Source organism: Tripterygium wilfordii, chromosome 2 (genome assembly GCF_013401445.1).
Source record: "Tripterygium wilfordii isolate XIE 37 chromosome 2, ASM1340144v1, whole genome shotgun sequence".
In the NCBI taxonomy this organism is placed as follows: Eukaryota; Viridiplantae; Streptophyta; class Magnoliopsida; order Celastrales; family Celastraceae; genus Tripterygium; species Tripterygium wilfordii.
Genome location: NC_052233.1, coordinates 4,502,018 through 4,512,490, shown reverse-complemented (window position 1 = coordinate 4,512,490; position 10,473 = coordinate 4,502,018). Strand labels below are relative to the sequence as shown.

General features: G+C 37.5%; 1 protein-coding gene across 1 annotated transcript; it reads right to left on the bottom strand.

The window, feature by feature from the left end:
- Window positions 1-5,253: 5,253 nt before the first annotated feature.
- Window positions 5,254-10,024, bottom strand: LOC120011770 (protein HOTHEAD). The gene is made up of 6 exons (XM_038862887.1): window positions 9,816-10,024; window positions 8,941-9,340; window positions 6,820-7,130; window positions 6,344-6,729; window positions 5,702-6,270; window positions 5,254-5,599 (listed from the first exon to the last, which is right to left on the bottom strand). The coding sequence occupies exons 1-6, from the start codon at window positions 9,904-9,906 to the stop codon at window positions 5,533-5,535; spliced, it is 1,824 nt and encodes a 607-aa protein (XP_038718815.1). The 5' UTR covers window positions 9,907-10,024; the 3' UTR covers window positions 5,254-5,532.
- Between the last annotated feature and the right edge of the window lie 449 nt (window positions 10,025-10,473).

The following is a 10,473-nucleotide window of genomic DNA, read 5'->3' as shown; positions in this document are numbered from 1 at the left end:
GGTCGCACAAAGGGAAAGGGTAAAGGTCCTAACAAGGGCAAGAAGGGTAAAGAAGCCAGTTATAGTGGACACAAGCGCAAGCGTGGGAAACGCGGAGGCAAGAAAGGCAGAAACAAAAATTGTTTCAATTGTGGCAAGCCATGTCACTTTGCTCGTGATTGCACTGAGCCAAAGGTAATGTTTGACCATAATAATACCTCTAACATATATGTTAGTAGTTGCTTAATGCTTGCTGAATCTGTCTCTTATTGGACTGTAGACTCAGCAGCAACCGACCACATAGCAAGGGACCGAACAACCTTCGTAGAATTTCGTCGAATTTTGAAAGGGAGTAGATGTATTTACATGGGAAATAATGCTTCCGCTAATGTGCTTGGGATCGGTACCTGTAAGCCAGAGCTACGGGGAGGTCACACACTCTATCTCCATGATGTACTCTATGCTCCAGAAGTTTGACGAAATCTTGTTTCTGTTTTAGTGTTACTACAACTAGGCTTTATTCTTAATTTTGCTAATGGTTGTGTGAAACTATTTCTGAACAATGTATATTATGGTTCTGGCTATGTAATGGAATGTTTTCTGGTGTTAGACACCACTAATATTGTACTAAATGATAATTCGTCTATTTATGTTGTTGGAAGTTCCAGTTCTGTTCCTAATATTGAGAGCATCTTATGGCATGCTAGATTAGGACATATTGGGCAAGACCGATTAAATAGATTGGCTCAAGCAGGTCTCTTAGGATCTCTCGCCAAAGTAGAATTGCCCACTTGTGAGCATTGCCTAGCTGGAAAAGCAACTAGATTACCATTTGGCAAAGCCAAGAGAGCCAATAGTCCATTACAGCTTATTCATTCTGACATATGTGGACCAATGAATGTAAGGGCAAGGCATGGTGCCGTATATTTCATCACTTTTATAGATGATTTCACACGTTTTGGTCAAGCTTATCTGATCTCACACAAGTCTGAAGCATTGGACTGCTTCAAACAATACACCAATTTGGTGGAGAATCAATTAAACACAAAGATCAAAGCTTTAAGGACCGATCGAGGTCGTGAATATCTGTCTGATCAATTTAAAAATTTTTGTGATGAAAAGGGTATAGCTCGACGGCTAACTATTCCTTATACTCCGCAACAAAATGTTGTAGCAGAAAGAAGGAATAGGACTCTATTAGACATGGTTAGGTCAATAATGGCACAAGCCAATTTACCAATTTCCTTTTGGGGAGATGCAATATTGACTGCTGCCTACATTCTTAACCGTGTGCCCTCTAAATCTTTCCCCTCCACCCCATATGAATTATGGAATGGTGAAAAACCTAATTTAGAAAATTTGCATCCTTGGGGGTGTGCAGCTTATGTTCACAATAATTCTCATCACCATGGGAAACTTGGTCCTAGAGGGAAAAAGTGTATCTTCATTCGATACTCTTCTCACTCTAAAGGATTCGTATTTATTGGTGAAGAAGCTGATGGGAAGTTGACAGAAATTGAGTCCCGTGATGTTGTATTCTTAGAAGAGGACTTTCCTGTGAGAGGTGAGATTAACAAAGATTTCCAATTTTACGAAATGGAAAATCTAGAACATGGCGCACCTTTACCAGAAGAGGGATTAAAGGAAACTCTTAATCCTACTGGGGAAAGTGGGAGCGACGTAATGCCTGATCAAACTCCTATGGAGCAAGATCATGAGCAACCTCAACCTCGTCAAAGTATTCGTGAACGAATCCCGCGTCGTCGATTTGAGATTGAGGGGGAAATATTCATGATTACTCCACAGGATGATGAAGAGCTGAAAACAGTTAGTGAGGCTTTATCTGGTCCTAAAGCTAAGGAATGGATTAAAGCTATGGAAGAAGAGATGGAGTCTATGAAAACTAATCAAGTTTGGGACTTGGTTGATTTACCGCCAGGTCAAAAATCCATTGGAAATAAATGGATTCTAAAAATTAAACGAAAGGTGGATGGGTCAATAGAACGATATAAGGCTCGGTTAGTAGCAAAAGGATACACTCAAGGAGAGGGAATTGATTATGAAGATACTTTCTCACCAGTTGTGAGAATAACTTCAGTTCGTCTCGTCCTAGCAATAGTCGCACACATGGGCTTAGAATTATACCAGATGGACGTGAAAACTGCATTTCTCAATGGAGAACTAGATGAGGAAATCTATATGGATCAACCTTTATGCTTTGAGTCTAAAGGACAAGAGCGCAAAGTTTGTAAGCTAAATAGATCCATATATGGTCTTAAACAAGCATCTAGGCAATGGAACATCAAGTTTCATCAAGCAATCCAAAGGGATGGCTTTACGATGATGGAAGAAGACCATTGCGTGTATTTAAAACGTTCAAGAAATGGTTTCATAATTTTGTCCTTGTATGTCGACGACATTTTATTGGCTGGGAATAACAAAGAATTGATTGATGCCACTAAAAAGTGGTTATCATCAAACTTTGAAATGAAAGACATGGGTGAGGCTAGCTACGTGCTAGGTGTGAAGATCATAAGAGATCGCGCTAGAAGGCTTTTGTGAATTTCTCAAGAGACTTACATCAAAAAGATGTTAGAGCGCTATCATATGCAAGATAGCAAGTCAATGGATACCCCTGTTGATAAGAACTTGAGCCTAAGTCGTGATATGTGTCCCAAGACTCCAGAAGATATAAAAAAAATGTCTAGAATACCATATGCCAGTGCTGTCGGTAGTTTGATGTATGCAATGATGTGTACACGTCCCGACATATGTTATGTTGTTGGGTTGGTTAGTCGATTTCAATCGAACCCTGGTCAAAAGCACTAGATAGTAGTCAAAAGGATTCTACGATATTTGAAAGGGACTTCAGATTACATGCTGTGTTACCAAGGAAAGGAGGATTTGCGATTGATCGGTTATTCTGATGCTGATTGGGGAGGAGAAATAGATCAGTCTAAATCAACTTCAGGATATACTTTCTTGCTTAATGGTAGTGCAATCCTATGGAGTAGCAAGAAGCAATCATGTGTAGCCTTGTCCACGATGGAGGCTGAGTATGTAGCTTGTTCCGCAGCAACACAAGATGCCGTTTGGTTAAAAAGTTTCCTGCAGCATTTTGAAATTGTCAAATCAGCATCAGAACCAGTGACAATTTTTCGTGATAATACTGCTGCATTGGCTGTTGCCAAAGATCCCAAATATCATGGAAAGACCAAACACATCAGGATGAGGTATCACTATATTAGAGACACAATTACTGAACAGGAAGTGGTCCTTAAACACATTTCTACACATGATATGGTGGCTGACCCACTCACCAAACCAATAACTAGGGACACATTTATCAAACATGTAAGATCCCTAGGCTTACGTAGAATGTGATTTGTGATTTTAAGTGTTAAATGGACCATGTAAATACTTGCAACTATTGAATAATATTTGAATGTCATTTAATGAATTAAATTATTCCATATTTATTTATGGCATACAATGTGAGTATTGATGGTACAATTTATGAAGTATGTTAATAGACATAGATTGGCTCACTCACACGAGCAATCGCCTCTAGCGCAAGGAGGGCGAGTAGAGATGAGACTATTTGAATTAGAGTGCTTAGTGTGCGACTTGGGCGCAGTAGGAGCAAGTATAATTCGAATCCATTTAAAATGGAGTCGCCTTAGTTAAGTTAAAGATGAGGTTCTAAAATTAGGGAACCGACATGAATGACACCCCACCATTCATGAGTCTATTTGTAGAAAGCCAAGTGTGAAATTAGTCGTCAGGCACTGTTGACAGTGTGCGGATGAGAATTTTAGGTTTGGCGCCTGTGAATTGGCGACAAGACTGAAGCTTGTATGGTGTATTTCTTTTTACGAGAAGAGCAATGACATACACTCATTATCTGAGGATAAGAAATGAGAAGCTCCATCATAACATGTATTTCATACTACATGTGCTAGCGACCATTCAGGAAGTAAAGAATGGATCCCTGCTTCTTTACTATGTGAGTCCAGGAGATCTTTAAAAGATCTCAATCATTATTACCCTTTGGAACTTTTGACTGTATCATGATGTGATTGATTAATGCTTGCTACTTTAAGAGTGCATCCTAAGGTCATGGAATGATTCGACCTAAAGGTAGACTCCTAGGAAAGCATGTTGATTCAGAACTGAATGATACGAGGGCGAAAGAAAGAGTGTTTTTGGTTCTACACCTGTTACTAGTATTCACCGGCCGGGGTCGTCTCACTCAAAGGAGTTTGAAATGATTTAGAATACGTGTAATTGTAAGAGTGGATTGAATATAGAATTCTTGAGGGATTGAATAATACTCAATCATGTGTAGCTGACAATACTTGGGGTATGTAAGTACACTTTCGGGAGTGATTTTGAGAGGTCGATGTCTCCTATATGGCCTTAAGTTTGGTTTATATTGGAGCTCCCATTGCTCGTGTGCTTCAGGTCGCACGGTCCGTTCACTTGTATGAATTCCTTGGGCAAGTTTTGAGAGATATACATGAAGAAAGAGGCCTAGCCCTTACATGGACGAGTGGGAGATGTTAGACTTTGGGCTAGGATTGGGCCGCCCATGAGGGCAAGGCCCAGCCCAACCCATAGGTAGTTTTGTGCACAGTTGTCTAGGAGACAACTGCACAAAAGGTAACTGATGTCTTCATGTTATAAAAGAGAGAAGCAAGAACTCTCTGTATGATGAGAAATTTTTTTTTTCTTTGGTACTTCCATCTTGCAAAGGAAATATTTTGGGTTCGGTACTGTGGGTATTGTGTACTTGTTCTTGTAACAATTATAACCAGAAGCATTGTTGCTGTAAGACATTCCGATCAGGACAATTAGTGAGTATACCTCTTTACTTTTGTACTCTACAATTCGAGTTACAACAAGTATAATAAAGATGGTGAAATCGGAACCCTAGCTTACCCATTTTTTTTGTTCTTTGCATGCTTCTTAGAATTTTCTCTTTTAATTTCATAATTTTTCAATCATAAATAATCTTTCATTTTTATTCGATGATGTTTATAGTGAATTTTGGAATTAGGATAGATTAATACTCAAACCTCAATCCTCAATCCTCGTGGATTCGACACTTGTATTTGCTAAGATATACTACTATTGATTCGTGCACTTCCGAATATAAACTGAGTTTTGAATTGCTATAATTTTAGTGGTTCGAAATCTCACATTATGCATTACCTCAAGTCGGAGAAAAAAATGCAACTGGGGAAGAAAAAGGCTTCAAAGTTAAGGAGCACATCACACCAAAAATGCTTATTTTCATTTACTACCTCTCTTTAGTAACCAAAAGACTGAAGTCAATCAAAATATGCTGCTACACACAACTACCACACAAGCAAGCAGGATATGGAACATAAACAAACCCAACTTCATTTCTACAAATTACTGCTTGGTAAGAATAATTACTCTATATATATATAGAGAGACAGAGACAGAGACAGAGATATAGATATATAGATATAAATATAGATTACACTACTCACAATTAGCATCACTAACAGTACTCCTACTTTCTCCTTAATTAACCCTCAAACCCCCAGCTGCTTTTCCAAGTCTTTCTCTCAAAATCTTCACTCCCATGTACCTGCACATATAGCACCAACAAATATAATACATATTGTCATGTTTTTTTCTTCAAGTTTTGGTGCAAATATAACGAGTGTAGTGAGATCATATTCATACATACCTGCCCATCATCAACACAGTGGCCTGAGGATTAGTCCCTGGAGATTCATTATACACCGAGCCATCCACGACTCGAAGCCTTCGGATACCAAAAACCTTGTAATCAGGGCTCACTACCTTTCCAACATGACTCCCACCATGGTAGTGCCAAATTGTGATCACAGTGTCTTTGCAAAATTGTTCCACTGACTTGGTATCATTGATTTGTTTAGGTATGAGGTTGACACTGGCCTTGACACTATTGTTTAGGATCACGTCCACAGTTTCTTTGTCACATTGAGTGTAGTTTATGAAGTGTTGCGACTGCACAATCTTTGCGGCCATTCTAACCCCATCGACACATCGCTTCAGATCATATGGATCTGCGAAGTAATTGAATGTGACAGAAGGATTGTCATCCACATTGGTGCTGATAAGTTTAAGGTATCCGGTAGAGACTGGTGTCGCGATCTTTTCTAGAATGAATCCTCCTCTGAATGCCTCATATGGTAGGTCTCTTTTTCTTCTGATGTATTCTTGAATCGCTTCTGGTGTCCTCTGCTTCGGTGGGATTGTAGAGAGCTGCCCAATCTGATCAAAATGCAGTCCATGAAATCGATTCTTATGCGTAATTTTCAAGTTTTATATATAAATGAAAGCTTACCTCTGCAGAGGCAATTCCATGGTGACATTTAATACTTTCTGTAGACTGTCCAAATCCACTGCTAGCTTCAATATAAACACCCAATTTGGTGATCCCTACTGTTTGTATCAGTGACTGCCGAACTGGCCGCTTCGACGGAACAAATATGGAGTTCATAGGATTATCAACCATGCCATCACCAACAAATCGATTGTCATGTACCACAGAAATGTTCAGCTTTTCGAGTTCCGATTTGGGTCCAATACCACTTAGCATTAGCATCTGAGGGGTGCCAAGTGCTCCACTTGACAAAACAACTTCACTCCTCGGATTGCTTGCAAGAAATGCTTGGTGTTTGTGCCCTTTCTCATCCTTGAAGATCACCCCCACCGCCCTCGGTCGCTTACCTGAACACGACATTGTCAATGTATTAGCCATTGCAAACATTAAATTGTACCAAAAAGTTGAATGTACGTACAATGTAAGTAATATCGTACCTGATGTATCAAACAGGACTTTTTGGACAGTGGCATAAACTAAGACAGTAATCTTCTTAGGGTTTGCGGAGGCAAGCAATTCCGCGGCGGTGTGGCGGCGGCCGAAGCGGTCGAAAATGGTGCCACCAACTTTGGTTCCATAGATGTGATCATATGTGTATCCATTATAAGGTGAAACCCCAACATCCAAAAGCCCCCCTCTCAAGGCTTTTTGCCATGGCATTAGATTAGGTGCATGAACAATTTGCTTTTCAATCCATGGATATGACTCATTCACTAACTTTGCATCCCAACCCATCTTTCTTATGAACCTGTAAACATCAAATGCCACAATTTTGCGACCAAAAAAAATAATTATTCATGTGAACATTTTGTGTGTCTATATAAAGTGTGAAAGAAATTAAAGAGGCAAAGTTGGTGTAAAAAACTTAAAAAGTGGCATTGGGGTTGGTAGTGTTGGTGAGGGGTAATATTATTGAACATAATTATATTGTGTATAAAATTTTTTCTTGGTAATATGTATTTTGGACCCCCGAAGTTTGATTTTGTTACAAATATACCCCTAAAAGGACAATTAAGTAATTAACACATAAAATGGTTTATATGCAACAAGATTAAAATTTAGGGGGTCTTGTTTATATTTCTATTTGTTTATGGGTATTTTGAGATAGAGAGTAGGGATTCGAACCTTGATCATCAAGATGATACACACCATTTTTATCAGTCTAACTAGTGACTTGGGTGTTAAAAGTGCATTTATCCTTCCAACTAACACTTTGTCTGTTTATAAAAGACTTACCAAACAAAGACTAAAAATGTTGGTCCACAACCATAACATTTAATAGAGACCAAGAAAATTATACAAAGTGTGTGGTGAAGAATATATGGTACAATTGACATATTTATGATTGTCATATGGTGGTCGCCGTTGATACTATTGATATCCAAAACAAATTAATAATAATAATAGTAATAGTAATTTAGTAAAATTTTTAAAATAAATTTGAAATATTTGGATCAACTCAGTTTCCCCGAACGATATGAAAAGCAACCACCTATCCACCCACCCACATTAATGAGGTAAGAAGATGTTTGACCCAAATGAAATTTTTTGACCTCAAACAAAGCTTCTAGTTGGATCTAATATCACTTTTAAAATTTCTATAGACTAAAAGGTACTCCAATCACTAAAACTTTTTTATTTAAATGTGTTAAAAATCACTATAGTTGTTGAAAATATTGTTTTCTAATAGAAAAAGGACTTGGTGTTTATTGATATATAATTATATAGTTATGAACCTTACATCCAATTAAAGGGTCTGTTTGATAAAATTAGCATATATATATATGCTCAAAAAATATGAAGATTCACCAACGAATTAATTTTGAAAATAAGCTAGCGTGTGGTATAATTATCAAATATAAGTTAACGTTAGTTTTAAAAGTATCACCAAACAACTTACAGGTTATTCAACAACTTATAGGTTAATTTATTTTTAACAACTCATAAATTATTTTATTTTTCTCAAATATAAACTCTATCTAACGGACCTGAAAACTACATAAAATTGTACTTATCCCCTCTCTTTGAAATTAATGACCGTTTTTTTTTTATCATATATGATTATGAGAGGTGATGACATGTCCTAAATCAACGAGACCAAAATGACAATATTATAAATGTGATGATGGTGTATACTCAACAGAAATTGACATCAAGTTTTTTTTTTTTTTTTTTTTTTTTTGCTATAATTAGAAAGATATTATTTTATAAAAGTACGCGTTGCATCATCCTTGATACGATTAATAGTCTATATTTGTCATATAGATATATACACATATACATACAAACATACATTTAAAACTAAATTATTGTATTCCTATATATATATGCAACCAGGCCCACTAAAATTTTGTAGGACAGACTCAATTTCAAGAGGTGACAGTGTGACAATGGCAAGACATTATTGAACAATATCGAACAATCAACTTCTTCAATATTAATTAGGTAATTTTAAAAAAAATAATTAAAAAATTTAAGAGACGCATAAATAAAATTTATTGTCTAATTTTTTTTTAAAAAAAATAAACATGAAAAAAGAAAGGAAAAAGGATGAGTACCTTGGGCTAGCTCTAGTGTAGAAGCCAGCATTGATAGAAGTGCCACCACCAAGAACCCTACCCCTTGAATTGAAGACACCATCAGTGGAGATAAAGTATTGAGAAGCGGAGGAGGATGAAATGTCGGCCAAAGTCAAGTGGAAGTTCCTTAGGAAGGACACATTGGCATTGGAGAAAGGGACACCCCCTCTTTCAAGCAGCAAAACGGTGTAGTTTTGAGACAGAGTGGCAGCCAAAGGACACCCAGCAGTCCCACCACCCACCACTATGTAGTCAAACCCAGTCCCATCACCGCCACCACCGCCATTACCGTTGTTTGATGCAGAGGATGATGTTGAGAATGTGCTTGCTCTCTTTATAAATGGGTACTTAAATTCATAAAACCCACTCTCCTTTTTCCCTGGAATAATTATTAATTAATTTCCATTTTATTAATTTAAGTATATATACAAAAATATAAAAAGGAAAAGAAGAAGAAGAAGTTAGTTGATCTCATTAAGAGTTATTATTATAGAGATGCCAGCACCAAATATCTCAATTATTTTAGATGCTCATGCGAGAGCGTAGGGATTCACTTAAATTTTATAAGTTCAATTCAACAATTAGTATAACAAAATTCAACTGAGATCTTTATCATTTTCCGCATTATTAATAGGCGACTACCAAACAACTTCGACCCATCTAAAGCAGTTGAAATGACATTATCAACTCTACAGTTGGATTTCTGAATTTCACAACAATACGATTACTACGATTACGTGGGTGTGTGCACGCAATTCGTCAAATCAATAAGTAAAAACAGAGACGGAGAGGAGAAACAGAGGAGGTAGAGTAGAATATATAGAGAGAGGGGGAGAGAGAGAAAGCAGAGGAACCTCGAGAAGAAGAGAACGATTGAGCCAGGAAGAGAAGAATGAGGTTGAGTAGTAATAGCTGTAGACGTGGTGATGCTCTAATCAAAGCCATGGAAGGCAGAGAAATCAAATCTGCAGTCCACAGAGAAAGCTTCTGCTTGTGTTCAGAGTTTGAAGCTCTAAGTGGCTCGCCCTGGTTGGCCTTGTTTTGTGGACTCTACAATTCACTTATTTACGACTGGCTATATATATATATATATAAACACTAAAAACAATTCTTCTTTGCACCAGCTATGCCTGTATTTAACACCACTGACTGAACCCACGCTGCTACTGACGAACCCATTAATGATCATCATCAATGCCACAGTTGGAGTAGGGAACTATGTCAATGGCCGTTGGATTCACTCCCCTCAGATCTCATCATGTCCGTCCAATCCATCTCACAACCGCACCCTCCTTCTTTTTGGCATAACTAGAAAAAGACTAAAGAGAGTTATTGATTGCAATTGTTTGTGGGTTTGGACTTTGGATAACAGCATCTTCAATCGTAGCAAAAAAATGTAGCAATTCATTTGTTAGAAAAACTATATCAAGTGTGTGTTATAATGATAGAACATTTTCAAGCAACTCCAAAACACTAATTATCAATTACTTTCCCTCCTTTTTGTCTCTCTTT

Bases quoted from the DNA above. Each gene is read 5' to 3' on its own strand.
- LOC120011770 (XM_038862887.1), bottom strand. From the start codon at position 9,906: ATGGCTTTGATTAGAGCATCACCACGTCTACAGCTATTACTACTCAAC. The intron at 7,131-8,940 runs GTACTCATCCTT...TGATGTTTACAG, and splicing joins TACACTAGAGCTAGCCCAAG to GTTCATAAGAAAGATGGGTT. The intron at 6,271-6,343 runs GTAAGCTTTCAT...CATTTTGATCAG, and splicing joins ATGGAATTGCCTCTGCAGAG to ATTGGGCAGCTCTCTACAAT.